This window comes from Pteropus vampyrus, unplaced genomic scaffold (assembly GCF_000151845.1).
Source record: "Pteropus vampyrus isolate Shadow unplaced genomic scaffold, Pvam_2.0 Scaffold50, whole genome shotgun sequence".
In the NCBI taxonomy this organism is placed as follows: domain Eukaryota; kingdom Metazoa; phylum Chordata; class Mammalia; order Chiroptera; family Pteropodidae; genus Pteropus; species Pteropus vampyrus.
In genome coordinates, this window is record NW_011888831.1 from 2,937,377 (window position 1) to 2,960,358 (window position 22,982).

A 22,982-nucleotide genomic window follows, 5' to 3' on the forward strand; every position below is an offset into this window, starting at 1 on the left:
TGATCTTGAGTCTAGTATTCCAAATGAATAACAGTTGTCTCTATCATTTAGTGAAGTGCTCATTGATGATTTGAGATTCTGCTTTTGCCAGTTTTGAAGTTCACATATATGTCCATATATGAATTCTGGAAATTTAGTTTTGTTTCATGGATCTGTTTGTTCCTGTATCAGTACCACAATTGAAAGCTCAAATTTTTTATCATTGTGCAAATGATAAATTCGAAACAGCACAACGATGTCCAAAAAACAAAACGTCTCTCTTTTCCCATATCTAATCTCCCTGTCCAAAAGCGACCACTGTTAATAGTTTTTCAGGTATTTTAAAATATTTCTATGCATATATCAGCATAAAATTTTTTAAATATACAAATGGCATTAAATTGTTTCATGTTTTGCCTCTTGTTTTTTCATCTAATAGAATTTAGATATCTTTTAACAGCAAAACCTGCAGATCTACCTCATTCTTTTTAACGGCTCCATAATATACTCTTATATGTGGATATGTCAGAATTTACTTAAGTCCTTACAGGTGGATCTTTAGGTTATTCCCATTTCCTTTTTTTTAATTACAAAGAAAATGTGTGATGGACATCTTTAAACATGTTCTGGTGTGCTTTTCAAGTATATTGATGGGTAAGTTCCTAGCACAATTACTAGCATAATTACGAGCATTTAAAATTTTGATAGTTGATGGCAACTTGACCTCCAAAAAGTTTTTACCAGTTTATACTCCTGCTTAGAATGACAGTGCCACTCTATGCTCTTGCCACCACTGGGCATTATCAAATTTTAAGTGTTTTGCTAATCTGATCAGTGTGATCCAGGCCATATTCTGTGCGTTTGTAAATAGTACTCACATATGTACATATACAAGATAAAGATTTTTTAGTTTTTCTTTACATAAAGAGGATCATATATTTACCATTTGTGACCATTTTCAAGGAATGACGTCAGAGTAAATGTGGGTGGGACTGGGAATAGGGAGAGGTGGTACCTGGGATTAACATGTCTATGGGGAATTAAATTTGCCTAGCTCTTTACAGTTTGTAAAGAATCTCTTTCAGCTTTTTCCAAAAGTGGAATTAAAGACATTTTTATAATCTCTATGCAATGCCGAATAGCTTCCCAGCAGGACCGAATCACGTTACATAGGTATCAGCAGCTAGAACCTGTCCTGGGATCTCTGTTTTCACTTAGTTTTTTTGCTTAATGGGTATATAATGATATCTTTACTTTCCTTTAATTGTTGGCAAAACCGTATGTTTTCCTGTGAAATAAGACAATAGGCTTTTTTTGGGGGGGGGGTTGTTTTTTTTTATGCTCTAGGCTTTACTTTTCCTTTCTTGACAAAATCTGGCCATATTTTCTCATTAGCTCTTTCTGAACTGCACCATCTTCTGCATTTCTCCTTCTGAACTTCAGAGCCTCTGGGCAAATAAGGGTGATTTGACTTAGAATTAGGGAGCAATGTGCCCTCCACAATGGGGGATTCTTGCAGATTCACTGGTGGACATTAGGAAGCCGTAGCCATTACTGGTGGTCTGTCTAAAAGAGGAACTCTTCCTTAGTACCACAAAGAAGCCAGGACCACAGTGCAGGCCTCCGGGAGAGCCAACTGGAGGCTCTGCTCCTCCCTTCCCTCCCGGAGGAGAGGATTTTGGGTCTACCTGGCCAACTCCTAGAACCCTATAGCCAGATGCAATCCTGAGAGCAGAATGGTTGGGGATGGAAGGCGTGGTCTCTGGAGATGCCTCCTCTTCTGTCCAGGGCCTGGGAAGGGGGCCTGAACTAGCAAACCTTTTAGATTTCCTGGTCTAGGAAAAGGCTAGCAGTCTAATTCCTAGAATTCTACACTGGGGTTTTAGGGTCCTTTGCCTCCTGGATGAAGAGCTCACTGGTAGATTGATTAGCTGTTTAAGGACCCTAGCACCTTTGAGTCAGGGTTTTCTAACTTTTGTGTGTGCCATAGGCCCCTTTGGCAGTCTGGTGAAGCCTAGGGCCCCCTTCTCAGATTATTTCCCTTATGAAAATGACCAAATATACAGAAAAGTTGAATTTTACAGTGAACACCTGGTTTCTTCCATTAACGTTTTACTTTGCTTGCTTTATCATATGTTTCTTCATCTGTCCATTCATCAGCTTGTTTTTAAACACATAGAAGTTTAAAAAGAACCAATTATGTTGAACATGATCAGAACATTAAAAAAATTTTCATGATATGGAGCTATATGTGTTTCTTTAATAATGTATTGAACAGCAGGTCTAATAACTTTGCTACCCTTTTTTTTTTTTTGGTCATTGAATGATCTTTAATTGAAATATTTTCCTTTGTAGTTCTTAACTAGCTGGGCTTCCACTACACCACTGTTGATGTCATGAGAGTGGTGGACATCAACACTGCAGCCCACAAACTGGGCAGTCCCCAAGATCTCTTTAACGGTTCCAGAGAATTCTCTAGCTAAGATTGGTGCTGCATCTGTCAGGCAATGTTGACGATCTCATCAAAAGTGATATTTCTCCTGTGCTTATTTATTTATTTATTTTGTCTCTTGGCAGTTCTTTGATGACTTTGCTGATCAGGGCAGAGGCAGAAGGTACTGCTTCAATCTGGGCCTGTCTGTTCTGAATGGTCACTTTAATCCTCGGCCCCTTCCAATCACCAGTTGCGTTATTGATGTTACCACCAAACTTTTTTGGACACAGACCTAGGGGGCCAATCTTGGGGGCCAGGGCAGATGGGCACCAACTTCTCCACCACTGGTTCACCTCTGGTATATGACTTTTATCTCATTGGGGTTGAACTTCAGAAGCATGGTGGAGGCAGCTGGTGTAGAATGAACCCAGATTTCAATTTGGGACAACTGAAGAAAGTTGCACCTTGGTCCCCTCTGAGCTGAAAGCCAATAGACCTATGCTACTTTCAAAGTAGTGATGACCTTAGAACGTATTTTGAGGTATTTACAATACCTGTGAGATAATGGGAAAATATTTGTAATTGCTCTTGATATTAAGATGCGGGTACTGCTAATCCTATTATAGTTTGTTGCCCATGTTCCTAATTCAAGGAGATGTTAAATTTCAGTTAAAGGGTGGTAAAAATAAGTAACATTTTTTTCTATCCAATTTTACAGACTTCCTTCACTATACACTCCGGTTTATTTAATAAAAAGCATGTGGCTTGCCCTGGGCTTTGTACTTTTTCAGCTGATCTTGATCCCTCCAGCAGTATTGGCTCCATTTTATGGAGGAAGAAACACTTGCCCAAGCCTACAAGGCTGGTATAAGGCAGAGACATTTTTGCAGTAGCGGGTTTTTGGATCTGCAGTTCTAATGTTGTTGTGGTTTTTGTTTTGTTTTGTTTTGTTTTGCTTCACAAAAGCTTTGTTATACACTGGGCAAGGCAGAGGCGACAGCACGGGGTAGAATGGTGTTTTTCAGACTTTGCTGAGCAGAAGAGTTGCAGTGGAGCTCAGCTCTTCAGGTTCCTTGGCCCCGCCCACTAAAGGCACTGCTGATCTAGCCTGGCTTGGGCCTAGGAATCTGCTTTTTTGGCAAACATTCCAGGTGATTTTGATGTAAGGGCCGCACCATGTGAGATACTAGTTATGAGGTTGGGGTTTGTTCCTCTGATTACACTGTATCAATGGGTAGCCCTTAGCACAGACTTAGAGTCTTGATGACTAAGAAGTTGCTTCAGGAGACAAATTTAACGTAATGCTCTGGTAGAATTATTTTTGTTGAACTCTATGAATATATACACAAAAATAAAGGCTTAGTCACTCAGACGCTTAAATATGCAGGCTAATGGCAGAGGCAGGGTAATCGGGAATCAATCCATCCTCCCTTCCTTTCTTTCCCCCTCTCTCTCTTTATCTCCTTTGTCTCCTTCTCCTCCCCTTCCTTTGTCATTTCACAAGCTTCCATGACTACATACTTTATGAAGATCCTATGGTACAAAGAGTGGTAAAGCCCTTTCCTGCCCTCATAGCCCAAAACGACAGATAAGATATGTACCCAACTGTAACTCCCTAAATCGTACAAATCCTGTCCTTTGGAAATTTAGAGAAAGAGGGATCTGGGAGGCTTTCATGAAGGAGACAGACCCCCGTAAGCTGAGCCTTGAAGCCATGAAGGACTAAGGGGAGACCAGCCTGTGCGAAGGCATGGAAGTTTGGAAGTACGGGAAATGATAAAGCATGTAAACCAATTCCCTGAAGCCGAGTATGCGTAATGGGGCATGTGAGGCTGGAGGGGCAGGTGGGGAATTGCAATGAAGAACAAGCAGTGTTTCTATGAGGATTTCCTACTCATTCTTGTTTGAGTACCATTACAGGCCTGTGAACTTGAGGAGAGTGGTGAGGAGGGGATGGATATGAGGAATTTCATGAAGGTTGGGGGGAAACCACTTCAGGGAGCAGGAGGAAGAAAAAGATGAGCTTTCGCTGAGGTGTGTGTGTGTTGAGTTGTCACTGCTCTGTGGGTGTGGTTGACCTGAGTTTTAGTCTTTATCCTTCTGAGTGCCCAGTAGAGCAGCATTTGGCTTTTTACTCTTTTTAAGTGTTCGATACCTCAATAGAGTTTTTCCCCAGGTCAGATTTTGAGAACTAAGTAATGAGTAGCTACCCATCAATTAAGATGGGTCACACAGGCTTTGATGGACTTGGAAATGCTTCCCACAGAGAGGAGCTTCCTTTTTCCTGTTGACTATATCGAAATGATATTAATAATGCATCTGCTACTTCTTAAATGGACCAGTAATGTCTATTAATGGAATGTGTTTATCATAGCAGGACTGCCAGAGCAGAAGAAAAATTAAAAGATAAATTGCTTTGTGGGGCCCTTTGTGAAACCTTTTTCATGCCATGTCTTTCCCATTCTTGTCTCTTCTGGGCCATCCAGAATACTTAGAGCTCTGAAGGAATGCTGCGTCTACAGATAGTTCTCAAAGGCCTTGTGTTGACCTCCTTTTGTAGTCTGGGACAGTCTCAAATCTCCTACCTCTAGGCCTTGCACAAGCCTTCTTTCTTTGCAGGGTGGGAAATAGAACCACATTCACTATGTGTAAATAAGTTTGAACCTCTATTTCAAGAACTGTATTATTTTTGGGGATTCGTGACCCCTTCTCCTGCTTTGGGTATAATGGGTGTTGGGTCTGACCTTGTGGGCTGGTGAGCTGGCCCCAGCCATGAGGAGGTAGATTGCAGATACTAGGGTTTGCAGCTTGTGAGAAGTGTTTTTCACACTGTCTTGACCATGACCCAGAGGAAGAAATATATTCCACATTATAATATCATATGTACACACTCATATGTCAAACAAGTTTCACGAAACCATGACTACCCTTACTTTCTTAAACACACTCTGATTTCTTCTCTCTCCTCCTACTCTCTCTCTCTCTCTCTCTCTCTCTCTCTCTCTCTCTCTCGATATGCTGGTCATAACCCAGCAAATTGACATCATGACCCAAGTAGTCTAAGAGCTGTGCCGTGAGGGAGCCCACAGGAGGAGTCTGGCCTGACCTTGAGAACAGCTCTTTCCCCTTTGGTCATCCCTGGTGTGGTCTCTAAAGCTTCAGGATAGTTCTGTCAGAAATTGCAGCCTGGGCCATGGGGTATTCAGGAGGGGCTGACCATAATGCAGGGCAAATGAGAGCAGAGCCCTTCCTCTGAAGCCAGAGGGACAGTTTTGACAACCATAGAGAATAGAGGGCCTGACATCTCAGCCTCTCCAGCAGCACACAGTAAGTAGGTACTCAGTAAAGGTTTAAGGAAGTAAGAGCAGAGGAGAATGCCCTGGACTGGGGCTAATCATATGCTCTGCTCTGTGACTTGGGGCCTTAGTTACTCCATCTGCAAAATGAAGGCCTGGGGAATCCCCCAGCAGAACAAAGAGGCCACAAAACCTGGAACCCCCTTGGGGAATGGAAAGACCCAACATGGCAGCATCCTATATGCTGCTTGTACAAGGGTGGGGGCCCTGTGGGGGTGATGCTTTCCACCCTGGAGCCCTTCTCCAGGCCAGACTGTGAGATCCCGAAATGCCACCTTCCCCTGGGGCTCAGGTTGAGGGCATCTTCATAGGTGTGATATCACTTATTGGAGCTGCATCTCCTCTTGAGTGTTGGAGAGCTGTCTGAGGGGAGGGCTGAGGAAGAGGCTGGCAGGAAAGTGAGGAAGCTCACTCTGGTTACAGTTCCCAAGCCTTTCCTCCAGGATGATTTCAGCTTCTACAATCCCTAGTCATGACTAGGATGAAGTGGTAGCTCCCAATCCCTTTCTGTTTAAAAAATCAGGCCTGAGTTTGTTCACTCAACAAATATGTACTGAACTTTTACATGGCAAGCCTATCGATGAGTGTGGGATGCAGAGATGTCTAAAGGCAAGGCCCCTGCCCTCCTGGAGCTTATGGTCTTAGTGGGAGACACAGTCAATAAGTAAAGGAGATCACATCCAAGAGTGACAGGTGCTCTAAGAGCATAAGAAGAGGTCATGGGTTAGAAAGTGATTGGGGTGGGGATTACTTTTGGTGGCTGGTAATAATAACAGGCCTTTTTGAGGAAACGACATTTGAGTTGAAATTGATAAAAAGAGGTGAAGATCTGTGCTTCCGAAATGGTGGTTAGAGAGCAAACTACAGACTCCCAGGTCTCACCCTAGATTTAGCAAATGAAAATATTAGTGGCAGGGCCCAGAATCTGCATTTTTCTTCCAAAGGATTCTCATGTGTACTAAAACTGGAGACCTACCGCCCTGGGCTTTCACTTTTGGAGACGATCACATCTGGTGAATTTCGGGGTCCCTTCCAACTCCCAGAGCTTATGGTTCAGGAAAAGGAAGTTCTCATTTGTTTGTGAAGGCCAGACCAGGGAGAGAAGCAGAAGTGCTTCTGGTAGATGGCAGGATGGCAGGATGCAGAAGATGAGCAAGCACAGCTCCTCACACACAAAGAGTGAGCCCACAGGGAAGGCCCTGCCTCTGTGGCTGATCTCTGAGATGCCCTCCCTCATCCCTGCTCCTGCTACCTCTCATTTAATGTCACTGGATGTGAGGGTTACAGTCTTAGCGACCATGACTAGGTCTATCTCTTGCTTTGGGAACATTTCAACCAGTTGGTGCATGCCCTCTCTGCAGTCCTATTTTTTGATCCTGAGCCTTGGTTGCCTGTGTCTCCCCACCCTACCCCATCTGCCCCAGACATGGTGTTCTGCATGCTGTGGGCACTCGGACCTGCTTAGCAACTGACTCCTCAGGGAGTGTGGGGTTTTACACCTGCCTGTAGCTGCTGCTGTACGAATTACAGCGGACACAGGAACCATGAGACTGTCAAGTGTTTAGTCTCTCCCAGCTTCCCTCGGGGAGCAAGAAAAACCAAGAAACCTGTTGTGTTTATCCATAAATGCTCTTTATCCCCTCTTCATCTCCACTTCCTGTACTATAGGTCCTCCCTCCCCTGTCCTCAGTTTCCCCATCTATTTAATAGGAAGAACTACTGGGATTTCTTTGGAATGGGGGGGGGGAGGGGCGGTTTGCTTTAAAAGGAACTCTCCACTTATCTTCTCGCTCCTCCCGCGCCGCCTGCGATTTTCTCCAGCTGGAGCATGTGCGGTCCCCGGCCTCCAGCAGTGCCTGCCCAGGCCAGTGTCGGGCAAACAGTCCGCTGGTGTCATTGTGTCAGTTCAGGGAAGGGGAAGAGGTGGCGGCAAGGTCGCAGTCCACGGCTCGGCGCTGCCCCCGCCCAGCTTCCCGCGGTGGTTTCCCAGCTCCACCAGTAACCCCGCGGCCCTGCGCACCCCGCAGCGCTAGGCGCCGGCCCGCGCTCCAGTCCAGGCGGGCTGGAGTCGCGTATCCCGGCCGCCGCAGCGCGGAGCCGGCGCCGAGGGCCGAGTTGCCCCGCAGGCGCGGAGGCGGCGGGCGAGGGGCGGTTCCCATGCGGCACACGTGGCGGCGCGGTCCCCAGGCCCAGGTGAGACAGCACCATGGGGCAGGCTGGCTGCAAGGGGCTCTACCAGTCGCTGTTCGACTATAAGACCGAGAAGTATGTCATCGCCAAGAACAAGAAGGTGGGCCTGCTCTACCGGCTGCTGCAGGTCTCCATCCTGACCTACCTGGTGGTGTGAGTGCTCGGGGGCTTGCGGGAAGGGCGGGGGCGTGCAGCTGTGGCCTCTCCACGGTCCGGAAATTGGCTATATGTACTTGGTGTTCCTTCCCTGTGTTTTGGGGTCTGTGACCCTGCTTGGGAGGAGGCCCTCCCTGGGCCCGTGGGTGTAAGGGTGGGGGGTGGGTTACTGAGGGGGCCCTCTACTCCCGGGACGCCCGCTCTGGAGGAAACAAAATGCGGCAGGGGTTTCTTGGTTCCTCAATCTATGAAGATTTCCATGGGCAGCTTCTTCCTCCAGGCCTCCAGGCCCCAGTGCTAGAGCTGTGGGAAGCGGGCAAGGATACAGGGGGCTGGGCTGCAGCTGTCGCCCCGGGAGCCTCCCACACTGGGTAGGTTATTTATAATCACTGAGCTCAGTGCCAAGCGTTGGGCTAGGACAACTCATGAGCCAGGCATGTCCCTCTGGTCAACTCACCCCACCCGTGGCTGGCCTTTCTGTTATCCAGCTGGGGGTCCTGCCCAATGGCGCTTTGCTCCTGCCCATACCCCTCACCCATCTGGCGGGAGCTGGCAGCAACTTGGGGTTGGTCAGCCAGACACTGTTCAGAGTCCTCACCCAGAGTAGGGAGGGGACAAGTGAGGGAGGAAATGACAGCACAGAACTGGGATGCAGATGCACCTCTTTTACTCCTTCAGTAAATGCTGTTGAGTCTGTCCTATTTCCTGATTGGGGATGGAGCAGAGGCTCCTCCTGGGGGAGCAGCCCTGACCTCACCTGGAGGCAAAGCGCCTGGGTCTTCCACCTGAGGGCCTTTGAACATGCTGTTCCTGAGCCAGGAGGTGCCTTTCCTCCTCTACTTGGGCAGCTCCCACCAACCCTTCAGACCTGGGATCTCCCATAACTCCCTCTCCTTTCCCTCCCACATGTCATGCAATTTCCCACAATGTAATTATATGTTTGTTTGGCAGATCATTTGCTTAATGTCTGTGTCTGACTTCTCACCAGGCTGGGGACGCCATGAGGACGGGCCTTGTGTCACCTAACTGCTTTGGCAATAGATGTGACATGAATAAGTGAATGAAAGAATGAATGTTGTTCCTTGAATATTTGCTGAATATTTCTGTCCAGGCCAGGCCCAGTGTGTTCCCACCAAAATAGCTGTTTGGCTCAAGGTTCACAGCCCTCTCCGAGTTCCTTAGAGACAAGACAATTTTGGGCCCAGCTCTGCCCCAGAGATAAAGAAGGTAGATACAATCTGTCTGGCACCTGCTATATGGAGAACTCTTACTGGTACCCTGAGAGATGCAAAGTATCCCACACCACCATTGAATGACCTCAGGCAGGTGCCTGCCCTGTCCTGGCCTCAGTTTCCCCAACTTTCCAAAGGGGAGGTTAACCTGAACAATCTCTAACATTAACAGTAACACCAGCAATAAGTTGATGAGTCATATTCATCGAGCTCTTCATCTGTGCCAGGTATTCACCGTGCTAAACCATCTCATTAAAAAAAGTGCCATCTCATTAAAAAATATATTTTTTTGTATTCTGACACAATTTTAGACATACAGAAAAGTTACAAGAGTAACTTTTCTGTAAAAGAGTAAAAACTTTTTAATGCCCTAACCTAGATTCCCCAAATGTTAACATTTTATACATTTGTGTTGTGTGTGTGTACACACCCATTTTTTTCTGTTTAGGAGTAGACTGATGCCCCTTTGCTCCTATATACTTCATTGTATGTTCCTTAAAAATTAGGAATTCTCTTATTTAACCAAGTACAAGTGTGAAGATTAGGAAATTAACATTTAAATATTATCATCTAAGCTATAGACCTTTTGTAAATTGTCCCAATAATTATCTTACACAAAAGAAAATCTGAGTTCGTGCCTTGCATGTCTTCTCAAGCTCCTCTAATCTGGAATTGTTCCCGAGTCTTTCTTTGTATTTCATGGCATTGACATTTTTTGAAGAATACAGGATGTTTTTAAAACCGTTTTTAAGTTGAGGTAAAATTCAAGTAGCATATAATTCACCATTTTAACCATTTAGATTATACAGTTCAGTGGTTTTTAGTATATGCACAATGTTGTACACTGTCACCACTACCTAATTCTAGCATATTTCCATCACCTCCAAAAGAACCCCGTATCTGTTAACAGTCAGTCTGTTCTCCCCTACTCCCATCCCTTGGCTACCCTAATCTACTTCCTGTATCTATAGATTTGCCCATTCTGGACATTTCATGTAAATCAAATCATACACTATGTGACCATTTTTGTCTGGCTTCTTTCCTTTAGCATAATATTTTTAAGGTTCATCAATGTTGTAGCATGTGTCAGTACTTCAGTCCTTTTACAGCTGAATAATATCTCATTTTATGGACTTACTACATTTTGTTCACCACTCCTGGGTTGATGGACATTTGGATTGTTTCTGCTTTTGGGTTATTATGAATAATGCTGTTAAGAACATTCATGTACAAGTTTTTGTGTAAACATGTTTTCAATTCTCTAGAGTATACAATTAGGAGTAGAATTGCTGGATCACATGATAACCTTTTGAAGAATTGCCAGACTTATTTACAGCAGCTGTACCATTTTACATTCTCATCTCAAGTGTCAATTCTTCTACATCCTCACCAACACTTGTTATTTCTCATTTAAAAAATAATTATAGCCACCTTATTGGGTGTGAAGTGATATCTCATTGTGGTTTTGATTTATTTCCCTAATGACTAATGATGTTGAGCATCTTTTCATGTGCTTAATGGCTACTTGCGTATCTTTTTTGGAGAAATGTCTGTTCAGATCCTTGGCCCATTTTAAATTGGACTATTTGTCTTCTTTATTGATGAGTTGTAAGACTTCTTTATGTATTCTGGGTACTAGACCCTTACCAGTTATATGATTCTCAAATATTTTTTCTCATTCTGTGGTTTATCTTTTCACTTTCTTAATAGTGTCTTTTGAAGCTTAAAAGTTCTTAATTTTGGCGAAGTCCAACTTATCTATTTTTTCTTTTGTTGCTTGTGTTTGGGTGTTAAAAAGTACAAGAGTTTGCACTCTAATTGTGTAGGCTGTCTCTTAGATTGGGTTTGTCTGAGGTCCCCTCATGGTTGGTTTCAGGTTATTTACCATGTCCCTTAACCCTCCTCACTCCCCTGGACAGAGCCTCTGTTATTCTGTGTTAACCCCCAGAGTTCATTGGCTTGCCCAAGGTTATATGGTCTATGGTCAGTGCAAGGGTGAGCAGGTTTTGGCCAGCCTAGCCCAGCGTGCTCTCATCTCTGGGTATGCTTGTCACCTCTGCTACTTGCAGGACAGGGCTTCAGGCAGCATTGGGAATTGTGATTGCCCAGAAGCTGGTGGGAAAGGTGGAGTCCCACGCCTGCCCCACTCCACCCTGAGCCTGGGGAAACTTCCCTGAGGGCAACACTAAGGCTGATGCTCACCTTGCTGGCCCCTCCCCACAGATGGGTGTTCCTGGTGAAGAAGGGTTACCAAGACACCGACACCTCCCTACAGAGCAGCATCATCACCAAAGTCAAGGGCGTGACTTTCACCAACACCTCGGAGCTCGGGGAGCGGCTCTGGGATGTTGCTGACTACGTCATCCCACCTCAGGTCTGAGCCCTACCCAAGCTGACAGGGCCTAGCTGGGATGGGTCACATGGGAAGCTGCTTGGGGACCCAGGGACCTCCATTCACTGTTTCCCTTGGCCCAGAAGAGCTGCCAGGGCTCGTAAATAGAGACCCTGTCCAGATTCTTCCCCCCACACCAAACTCCTGCCCTCTTTGTGCCTCATGACACCGTTCTGTTCTCAACAAACCCTGAGCCTGTTGAGACCAAGTGGGGCTCAGAGAATTTCCAGGTCAGTGTGAGTCCCTTGCATTAGCTCCCTAGCTGGTTCACAATCTACCTGGGCCAGGGCCTGAGCTGCCCCATCACTGTTCCTCCTCCTCCCAGATCTGGATTTGGACCCCAGGGGCTAAGGTCAGAATAGGGATTTGTGGGGCAAGGACGGATTGGGGGTGTGGGCCTGGAAGGGACCTATCAAAGGACATCTATTCAGGGACTCTGAGGTCAGTGGGCAGATGGGTGGGACCCACTGATTTTGAGGCCCCGTTGTCCCCAACTCCCATGCAGAGACCCCACCCCTGCCAGACAGCCCTGGGAAGGAGGGTTCCCCAAAGGTCAGGAGGAGATTCCTCAACCCATCTCTGCTTTTCTAGGGAGAGAACGTCTTCTTCGTCATCACCAACCTGATCGTGACCCCCAACCAGCGGCAAGAAACCTGTGCTGAGGTTTGACTTGCCACAGAGCTGGGGAGGGGTGTGGGAGAGTTGCCCTAGTGGTTGGGGTTTACCCTTCTCCAGAAGCAGGTGTCTCTGTCTCCTCCAAGAGCCCTGGGGCATGTGTGCACTGGTGCATGTAGCTGCATTTTTTGGTTGGGGTGGGAGGAGCAGGTTCTCAAAGGGTGTGTGGCCCCAGGAAGAAGAGGAACCCCTGTTCTAACTCCTGGGGTAGGATCTGGCTTTGACCTGGGAATGCTGCAGGGGAACCCTCCACCTAGGCGCCCTTTCTTTTCTGGTAGAGTGAAAGCATTCCTAACGCCGTGTGCTATGAGGACAGCGACTGCCCGCCTGGGGAGCCTGTTATGACTGGAAATGGTGAGGCCTGGAGTGGCCAGGGCTGGGGGCAGAAGAGGGCTTGGAGCCGTGAGGCTCCTGGCATTGTCCCTGTCCCACCCCTGCAGGAGTGAGGACTGGCCGCTGCTTGCGAGCAGGGAACACACAAAGGGGCACCTGCGAGATCTTCGCCTGGTGCCCAGTGGAGACAAAGTCCAGGCCAGAGTGAGTAGCTGTGGATCTTGACCCTGAGGAGTCACCCAGTCCTGTCCGTGGGTCCCAGCCTGATGATAGAGACACATCCACTCTGGGATCCTCATTCTGAGGACACACCACAAGGCCTGAGCACTACCCCAATATGAACAAATTAACTGTTCTTGACTAAGGCTCCAGGGGACCCAGGGAACAGGCAGTCCTCGGCTCTACCACAGGCCTGGGGAGGACATAGAAGGGACTGGGGCAGGGGCGGGCCTTCCTGAACAGGCTGTCCTGGCTTGGTTTTAGGAAGCCACTCTTGGGCAAGGCTGAAGACTTTACCATTTACATAAAGAACTTCATTCGTTTCCCCAAATTCAACTTCTTCAAGTATGTGTGGCTTGGCAACTGGGGATCAGGGGTGGGGCCCTCCTGGTGGCTGTGTGTGGGCTCGTGTGACACCAAAGACAGAAATGAACCTTTTGGCGTGTTGGGGAGCCCCTGCTGTGGGGGTGGGGCTCTGTTCTTGAATGTAGTAGGATGTCAGTGTGGGAAGTGGTCAGGACTTGAGTAGACAGGCTGAAGCCAGGGACTCAGCCTGGGCCGGGAGAGGGGCCCCATGACTCCGGAGTCAGGTCCACTTTCTAGCCTCAAAACAGCACGTCTACTTTCGTTTCACTGGCTGCTCACGGCCTCCACCCAGGACCAATGTGCTGGACACCAAAGACAGAAATTTCCTGAAGTCCTGTCAATTTGGCCCCAAGAACCCCTACTGCCCCATCTTCCGACTGGGGTCTTTGGTCAGCTGGACTGGGAGCAACTTCCAGGAGATAGCCTTGCAGGTGGGTGATGTGTGCTCAGGGAGCCCTCCCTGGGGCCTAATGGCTCTGGGCCTGGGCTCAGTAATGAAGAGGGGGTGTATAGGCAGACCCATGGGTGGGGTGGCCCTTCAAAGTCACCTGCCCCAGAGACTCTTTGTTTTCAGAATTAACTGTGACACACAACCAGCTGTGCCTGCCCTCGGCCCTTGGGCACTTGGTGAGGGGCACACTCAGCACCTGCTCTTTGGTTCTTAGTCCCTGGGGCATCAGCTAAAACTGAGCTGGAAGAAGCCCCACTGGCACATCCTGGCTCTGTGTAAGGCAACTGCCTGTAGTACACACTCACCCCTGTGTTTCTCTTCTTCTCCGAAGCATGAGGCAGGAGGAGACAGGGGCTGGGGACTGTCAGCGACACACTTTTCTCAGCTACTCCAGAGGTGGGGCCAGAACCCTGGGCTTTCCACCTCCTCCTGGAAGGATGCTCCAGCCCGGCAGGCCCCTGGCCCGAACACCTCCCCTGTTTTGTGCAGCTCTCCATGAAGAGCTGGTCTGTGACTTCTGTCCATCTCCAAAAAGTTCTTTGAACTGATTCTTGTCTCTTCTTCATCAAGGGCGGTGTAATAGGAATTCAGATTGAGTGGGACTGTGATCTTGATAAAGCTCCTTCTGAATGCAACCCTCGCTATTATTTTAGCCGTCTGGACAGCAAATTTCCAGGAAACTCTGTCTCTTCTGGGTACAACTTCAGGTAAGTGGGGCTAGGCCTGCTGCCTTATGACTCTATCCGTGTTTTGTGTCCTTTCCTGGGTGCCAGCACTATGACACCTCTTCCTGGGCATGGGTGTCAGAGTGGGAGGTGCAGGGAGAGACAGATGAGAAGTGAGGGACAGTCACTGGGAGGGCTTCTGGGAGAGTACAGGGGGCTCTGTCATTGCTCTGGGCTTGCTGTGACTCCAAGGCTTGACTTCTCTGCCAGATCAGCTCCATCAGTGCTTTGGTGGCCCCGGGTTGGTCCAGCATATAGTGGGAAGCCTCTTGTCTCTTGGGGAATGTCTGGCAATGACTTTGAGAATGTAGATGAAACTTTAGCGTAATGTCAGCAAGAGGGTCTGCAACATCTCCTGAGGCTGCTGTGAGCGAGGTAATGGGGGTGCTTATACGTTTCCAAGCAGTTTTGTCAGTGTTACCAAACAGGGAAGGTCCAGCCAGGCTGAGATCTCCCCTGGGCCGTGTCTCTCCAGGTTTGCCAAATATTACCGAAATGAAGCTGGGGTGGAATTCCGCACCCTGATGAAAGCCTACGGGATCCGCTTTGATGTCATGGTAAATGGCAGGGTACGTGAGCTGCATTTCTCATGTGGAGGCTGGGCAGGTCCAGGATGGGGTGGGTATGTTGGGAGGGCTCTGGTTGGAGTCCCTGGGGATCCTGCTGTCCACCCTGCCTCCCTCACCCCACCTTGTCTCTGTGCTCCAGGCAGGGAAGTTCAGCATCATCCCCACAATCATCAACGTGGCCTCGGGGGTGGCGCTCATGGGTGTTGTAAGTACCTCTCCCCTTACTTCCCTTTTACCCTCTGAGCACCAGTGGGGGTGGGATTTGGGGGTGGGTGGAGGAGGGGGCACCACCCCAGGGGAGCTGTCCTGATGCCCCAGAAAGAATGAGAGCTGGCAGGTCAGCACAGATAGTAAAGAGGGGTTTCTGGGACTTCACGCCCTGTCCGCTGCCTCCAGAGGGCAGTAATTACCCAAATTTCTTTTTCCGGGGGCAGAGAGGCATCTGCCTGCTGCTCTGGAGCTGAGATTCTCTGGGATCCCGTATCATCCCTTGAACTTCTTAAACCTCATCCTCACTTTTCCTAAGAGGAAGCAGCATCCAGGTGTATACAGGGTTTCTTAACCATGGCTTAGTTGACATTGTGGGCCATATAATTAGTTTTGTGGGACTGGCCTGCACATTGAAGGGTGTTCAGCAGCATCCCTATCTCCACCCACTAGATGCAGCAGTACCTTCTCCCATGGTTGTGACAACCAGAATGTCTCCAGACATTGCCAAATGTCCCTGGGGCAAAATCACCCCCATCGAGAGGCTGGGTCATCAGCCTTGTAGTCCTCCCTCAGATATGTCAGCCTTGTAGTCCTCCCTCAGATATGTCCCGTCGGCTGGGCCCAGAGAAGCTCACAGGAGAGGAAGTAGTGGCTGGAGATCAGGGAAAAGTTTTCTCTGAATGTCACACCCCTTTGTTTTTCTGGAAGTTTTTCAAAGACGTGGGAGTCAGTGCGTGACTCCTTGATGGCTTGCAACCATCCCAGGATAGCCTCTTGCCAAAGTTTCCGGCAGCCTCTTCCCTCCTTCCTCTCTGACTGGGTAGCCACAGCAGCCCCACTGGAGGCTTCTTGCAGGACCCGGGGTGGACTTTTCATTGAGACCAGGAACACTGTGTCCTGTAGCAGGACTCAAAGAGGCCATGCTCCTGAGAGGTAGTCAGTGCAGGAAAATGAGCCCAAATGATGACTCTTCACTGCAAACAGCCATTGTTAGGGAGGCTCATATGTTTGCATATGGCACTCTCTTAGAGAGGGGCCACCTTCCCTCATCACTTTCTCATGATGTGGGTAGACTCGGAATACAGGCCATGGGGGAGACATACCTGTAAAACGAAGGTAATGGGAAACATGGTGGAGGCTGGGTGGGGTAAGCCACGGTTGAGAGATCCTGTATGCAGCTGGATTCTGCCTCTTCTCTGTGGGACAAGGAATTGATAAATAACATTTTTGGCATCTACGAGAAAAAAAGAGGTGCGCAGAGCCCAGGGTTAGAGGACTGGTTTCACCTGAGCAGTCCCCTTTCCTCCCTCAACCTCTACTCAGTCTTTTAGGAAACCTCGCTCCTCCCCTCTGTGCTTTGAGTGGGGTCGCCCTCTGGTGGAACAGATGGGCATTTGCACAACGCACTCCGGTCTGAAGCATGTATGCTCTGGTGTCAGTGGGTCCCAGCTGGGTTAGCTCAGGCCTCCTCATCTTTCCCTGACCACCGCTATTGTTCTGATTCCCTCCAACCCATTTCTCATGATGACTACCAGAGGGATCTCTCTAAGATACCCCAATTCTGACTGTGTCCTGCCCCTATTCAAAGCCCTCAGTGCCTCCCCCTAAAGGGTTAGGACCAATGCCTTGAAGACATTGTTAAGAAGCTTTACAGGCTGGTCCCCATCCACTTCTCCAGAAGTGTCTCTATCTCTTCCCAGACAAGCCCTGTTGAATTTCCCAAGCATGATAAGCTTGTACCTACCTCTGCAATGCCCTTCCTGAGATTTTTAAAATGTTGCTTTGTATGAACTCCTATTCAGCCCTCAGGACTCAGCTCAGAGGTTCCTTCCCAGGCTGAGTAAAGTCCGGTCTTCTCTCGGCTCCCCTTGTTCCTCTCCCCATTATAGGACATGTCACTCTATGTCATAATTTATATGCTTGTCTCCTGTACCAAAGAGTCTCATTGTCTTAATCTTCCCTGCGCCCCTTTGTGGTATCTGGCATATAGTGAATGCTCAGCCAACATTTGTTAAAGAGATGATTTGATGGGGTCAGAGTCAAGTGTGGGAGGTGCTTGGCCTGAGGGATCAGATGGACTCCAGGCTACCCTGGGCTCTACCATGCACCAGCTTTGTGGCCTTAAACAAAGGTGCCTCTTTCTGAGTTCAGTTTCCCCATCTATGAAATGGGGACAATGATGCCCTGTTCAGGGATTGTTGAAGGATCAAACTGGGTGTAGTATATGTCAGGTGGCTGGGGGCTTTCCAGAAGTCAAGTGTTCTGAGTCAGGGACCCCAACTCTTTTGCAGGGGTCTTTCTTCTGCGACCTGGTGCTCATCTACTTCATTAAAAAGAGCCATTTTTACCGCAACAAGAAGTATGAGGAGGCGAGGTCAGTCATGCTTCCTCCCCAGCAGCCCGAGGGGAGCCCTGTGGAGACACCTCAGTCAGCTGCCCCCTCCCTGGCTTAGGACCTTTGCCTTGGGTGGATGGAGGTGCTCGGGGTGTGGCGGCAGGGCTGAACATGGGAGCTCCCCTGGAAGGGCCGGGAAGGTGGATTGTTCAGAGTGTATGCCCTACAGAACCAGACTCTGTCTCAGAGCAGCCAGCAGAAGAAAAGGCCACCACAGGCTGCGGGCAGGAGACCTGGTTTCCAGGCTTGGACAAGTTCCAGGCCTCCTTGGACCTCAGTTTCTCTTTGTGAAATGAGAATTGGTTTACATAAAGTGCCTTCCGGCACTTAAATTTTAGGATTCTTGGACTTGGTGGTCCTGATGGGCTGGGTTTGAAGGAAGCTGGAGTGGTAAGGGAAGAAAAAAATTGATATTTATTTATTTATTTTTACTATAGGAGCCTATTTCCAGGCTTTCTTGGGCTGTGGGCTTGGTGGGGGTGTGTGTGTGTATTCAGAGCACAACGTGAGTGGGCAATCCTGATGTCTGTGGGCAGACAGAAAGGGGAAGGAGCTCTGGCCCAGCCCTTGGGAAGGCTTTCTGGATGAGTTGGGATGAGAATGGGGAATTGCAGGTGGTGGGCTCCAGATAGGTAGGGGGTCGTTCCCTCAGCCCCACTACACCTTGGGACAGCAGGTGGAGGGTCAGCCCATATCATTCGCCTGGCTTGACTCCCAGCTCTGGTTCATAGGCTGAACTCTGAGCCCTGACTCTGGTTGAAGACTGGGTGAGCCCTGACTGCACTGGTGCCCCCTGAGCTGTTGGAGGAATAGGGGTGCCCTCTGCATGGCAAGTAGTTCTGCAGGGCCTGCCCTCACCAGTCCTGGGGGGAGGTCAGGCTGCACAGGCCAGGGTTAACGGCAAGTCCTGCCCAGGGACCTGGAGGTCCTCACCCTGCGAGCAGAGTCCTTGCAGCACGATGGGTCTTCAGAGGCTGAGGATGCAGTGGAGGGGCCTGGGTTGCTGAGCACAGGATGAAGGTGGCAACCAGGAGAATGGCTGTGTGTTCTGGTATCTCCTGGAGCAGGCTACTCTGGTCCCTGCTCTGTGGTGACCTGGTCACAAGGCAGGATGTCCACGACCCAAGAGAGCTCATCCGAGCTGGATTCTGAGAAGAGGGGTGCTGGTGGTGCTTTAGCCCCTCCATGATCCTCATTAGCTCCCCAGTACCCCTAAGTAACCACCGGATTGCTGTGCTATCCTGGTGTTAAGACAATAGTACTGTCACTTACTCAGACTTACTCTCTGCCCGGCACTGCTCTGAGCAATTTGTATATATGAACTTATTTCGGCAACTTTAATAAGGGAGACATTAACATTCCCTATTCTACTAATGAGGAAACTGAGGCACAGAAAGCTTAAGTAACTTACTTGTCACACAGCTAATAAATAGCAGAGTTGGGGCTTGAACACAGGCAGTGTGTCCCTAGAATCCAGTTCTTCTCCATCAGGTTATTTGACTTATCAAGCCCTGTCTCCGCCATGCCTTCCCTAAGCACCTCTTGATGTGGAAATTCTGGAGCTGCTCTAGCTTCAGGAGGGTGGTGGCTGTATTGACTGTTGGTTGGCGGGCTGCCCTACACTGGGCTGTCCTGGGCAACCTGGCTGGTTCTGCCGATGTGACTGCAGCCTGGTGTGGAAGGGTGCCCTGGGCTGAGTCAATGTGCCCTTGAGCATAGGTCTGGCCATTTTGGGGCCTGTTTTCCTTTTTTTTTTTTTTTTCCAGTGGGGGCTGCACACAGGCCCAGGTTGTTGTCGGACTAGGGTTCTGTGATTCTCCAGGAGTTTACTGGCCTGGGGTGGACTTTTCTCTGGCCCCTACCTTTCATTCATTGCTGACTCAGGGACTAGCAGACTCCAACCGAGAGCTGGGCTTGGGTAGGAAAGGGGTGAGAAATAGAGCGGGACAGAGAGGAAGGGCAAAGGATGGAGAGGAGTGAGGGAAGAGTGTTGGAGAAGTTGGTGGGGCTGCAGCAGCTGGGGCTGGGGATCTGCGGTAGGCCTAGCACCCAGCAGCCCCCCACGTGCTTTCTGAGCTATCACTTATTGGGTGCTTGCCTGAGCTCATCAGTCTGTGAGAGGGAAGAATGGCCGTCCTGCTGGTCTCAGCACAGCCTTACTTGTTGTGAGAGGCTTGAGCTGCCACCACAGTGGCTGCTGCTCATTGCTGGGGCAGCTCCAAAGACGTGTCTTTGCTGCCCCTCCCTGTGAATGCTCTGCCTGCCTGCGGTGCTGCCAGCGAGAGGATGCTGCAGGTAGAGTCTGCCTTTAGGAGGCTGTCTTTGTCCATAGAGTTCCCAACCGTCCTCTGAGCCCTATGTGTGTCCTCCACCCACCTACACACAGGTCTGGCCACCAGGGAAATGGAAAGGTGAATGTGGAACAGCTTCAGAACCTGCAGACAGTGGAGGCATAGCCAGAGGTATTGGCTGAGCAGATTTGTTGAAGACCTTGCGGGCAGAACTGCTGCAGCTCTCAAGTGGGAAGAATCATCTTTGTGTCTGCGTAGGACAGGGACTTCCAGGCACAGCCCTCTATCCTGCATTTTGGGATCTTGCTATAAGCTTTTTGTTGTGTGTGTGTGTGGAGGAGCCTCCCAGTGGCCAGAGTGGCTCAGATCTAGAAGAGGAGACTGGAGAGGGAAGGGGGAAGGTCAGGAGCCTGAGTGATACTAGAGTGTTTTTATTTTTTTCTGAGAACCTAGTTGGACATTAATCCATTCATACATGCAGTAAACATTTTTGCTGTGGGCTGGGCCCTATCCAAGAGCTGCTTAAATGAGATGCTGACCTGGCCCTGAGAGAGGGGAGTACATATAGAATTCCCTCCAGAGCCAACAAACATCACAGCCAGGCTCAGCCACTCTGGCCTTCCTCCAGCCTGAGACTTTCACAAATCCCTGCAAAGCATGACGGCTCCTCAAAGAGATCTTGGAGATCCAAAGAGACATTTGGCAAAGAGGCAACCAGTAGAGGACTGGACCTGTCGGGAGGTGCTGGCCTTTGAGGGGAGAGGCAGCCTCCAAGGGCTTCTAGGTAAGGTGAGGAGGGGAGGCCTCTCTCCAGCCTGACTCGCTCAGTCTGTGGAGGCTCTGGGCATAGTTTGTCATCCAGATGATGGGGATCATAGCCTGTGGTTTGGCTCTTGCTGTTCTATGGGGTTGGGTATCCCTGTTGGGCTCTCCTGTCTCTCCTTCAAGGCTGGGTCTTAAGGGGGCTGATGAGATAGTGCTCACTGAGCAGGTGCAAACAGTTGTTGTTAGTGAGGCCCAAACTTTTAGGGAGTCCTTCACTCCCTCATTCCTGCCCCTCCTTCCCTACCCCACTCCACCCTGCAGAACTCCATTGCTTCCCTCCCTTAGTGGCTGTAGAGCCTCCCTACTCAAAGTGTGGTCCGTGGATCAGCAGCATCTGCATCACCTGGGAGCTTGTTAGATGCGCAGTCTCGGCCCCTCCCTTGTCCTTCTATATCAGAGCCTTAGTTTCTACAAGATTCCCAGGTGATTGTTAAAGTCTGAGAAGCACTGGTTGAGATCTGCAGAGCTGGTTCTAAAGGAGGAAAAGGCCAGCTTTGGTGGGTAGTGCCATTTTCTAGGTCAGACTTACAGTTTACCTTGAGACTGAGAGGACGCCCCTCCTCCATGTCTACCCTCACTCCAGGGAAAGGAGCATTACACTCAATTTCTTTAAATTAAAATATTTGACTAGATAATACCTATAATTCAAAATGTAAGAGGTACAAAAGAATAGACAGTGAAAAGCTTCCCTCTCACCCCTGTTCCCCAAGGCAGCCTGTTACCAAATACAAGAGGCTCCCTTGTTTTGCTGAGAATCCAGCTGGTTACTGGCCTCTCTCAGGAAATGAACTTTTCCTAATACCTGCAATGTTAGACCAAGCCTCTGTCAGAAGGGGCATGATGCAACAGGCTTAAATATTGCGTTGGGAGCTAGCTACCCCACTTCTCCATCTCTCAGTGTCTGAGGAGTCCCTGTGTAAACCCTAGGGCTCTCTCTGGCCTCGAGTCAGAGGAGTCTGGTTCTTCTCTGCATACAGAGAAGGTAAGCATCCTTCCCTTGGCGCCTTTGCGGAGGGTGAGAAGGGGCCTGAAAGGTCTCTGATGAGGCTCTGCCACTGGAGCAGAGGGTCATGGTGCCCAGAATAAGAACCCTTCTGGGGCAAGCAGCTCCCTCACCTTGGGTTGTCTGGTAACCAGTCAACAAGCCCACGTGCTCTCTAAATAAAGTGAAAATTCTGATTGATTCACTATGGTGTTTCGCTTTCTCACGAAAGCAAACACTTAGATTGGATAACCTAACATGTTACTTTTCTATTTGGGAGGAAGTGAAAAGGGCAGGGGTTGTGGCTGCTCAGGAGTTGGTCTGGTTGATTTTAACCTGTTTTTGGAGTTGCTTGGCAATAGTCATAAAACCTAGGAACAGTTGTACTATTTCTTTTACACTGGAATGAAAATGTCCTTCTACACTATTAATTCAGTCAGTAAACATTTATTGAATATCTATTGTGTCAGGTGTTGGACTAAATGCTGGTGACACAGTGGCAAACAACACAAAAACAGTCCCTGGCTTAGTGCTTCTAGTTTCAGGGGAGCCGAATCTTAACCAGTGGTCACTCATATAATCACAGATCGAATTGAGTTTTCAATGGAGTAGCCAGAGGTTCCCTAAGAAAGTGACATATGAATTAAAATTGAAAGGTTGGTAGCAGTCTAACTAGGTGACAGAGGAAGCATTCCAGGTACAGGAATTACAAATGTAAAAGAAATCCCTTGACATGAGAAGGAGCAACCTGGGAACTGGATGAAGACTGGTGCTGGTTTTGTGAGGCTTTCTTTTCATCAACTCTAAGAATTGCTCCATTAAACTTCACTGCCATGGCGGACTTACTCAACCTAGTGACTCCTATTACAGCTTCTGGATAGTGTTGCACACTGCCAAAGTTTCCTTGCCTTTGCACGGCCTCCTGCTCCTTCCTTGTGGGTTTTTTTTTTTTTTTCCCCCATAATCTTGGTGCATGAGTGGGAGGCTCATTAATCTTATAGAAACTAGCTTTGAAATGGCAAGAAGTGGAACTTGGGCTCCTTTCAAACTTAGGAAAGCCCCTTTCTCTCAGTGCTGGCTGCCTTATCAGAAGCATGGCAGCCTCTCAAGAGCTGACAGTCCAGGATCACATGAAATGTCTATGCTCTTGTTCAGGCCCTGGCCTAAAGCCATCTACCTAGTTATTTTCCTAACGATTGAGT

The 22,982-nt window shown here is 48.8% G+C and overlaps 1 protein-coding gene across 4 annotated transcripts; it reads left to right on the forward strand.

The window, feature by feature from the left end:
* Window positions 1-7,623: 7,623 nt before the first annotated feature.
* On the forward strand, window positions 7,624-22,237 carry P2RX5 (purinergic receptor P2X 5). 4 transcript variants are annotated; one of them, XM_011359804.2, is made up of 12 exons: window positions 7,624-8,059; window positions 11,571-11,721; window positions 12,331-12,402; window positions 12,693-12,768; window positions 12,855-12,951; window positions 13,231-13,311; window positions 13,625-13,763; window positions 14,354-14,490; window positions 14,984-15,077; window positions 15,217-15,282; window positions 17,579-17,661; window positions 17,852-19,377. In XM_011359804.2, the coding sequence occupies exons 1-12, from the start codon at window positions 8,037-8,039 to the stop codon at window positions 17,976-17,978; spliced, it is 1,146 nt and encodes a 381-aa protein (XP_011358106.2). In that variant the 5' UTR covers window positions 7,624-8,036; the 3' UTR covers window positions 17,979-19,377. The 4 variants fall into 4 exon arrangements, with proteins under 4 accessions (XP_011358106.2, XP_023386231.1, XP_011358103.1 ...); XM_023530463.1 differs by having other exon boundaries at window positions 7,626-8,112; XM_011359801.2 differs by lacking the exon at window positions 17,852-19,377 and adding an exon at window positions 20,069-22,237 and having other exon boundaries at window positions 7,629-8,112.
* The last annotated feature ends 745 nt before the right edge of the window (window positions 22,238-22,982 follow it).

Coding starts and splice junctions, on each gene's coding strand:
- P2RX5 (XM_023530463.1), top strand. CDS start 7,976: ATGGGGCAGGCTGGCTGCAAGGGGCTCTACCAGTCGCTGTTCGACTAT. Junction 11,722..12,330: donor ACTACGTCATCCCACCTCAG/GTCTGAGCCCTA, acceptor CTGCTTTTCTAG/GGAGAGAACGTCTTCTTCGT. Junction 15,283..17,578: donor GGGTGGCGCTCATGGGTGTT/GTAAGTACCTCT, acceptor ACTCTTTTGCAG/GGGTCTTTCTTCTGCGACCT.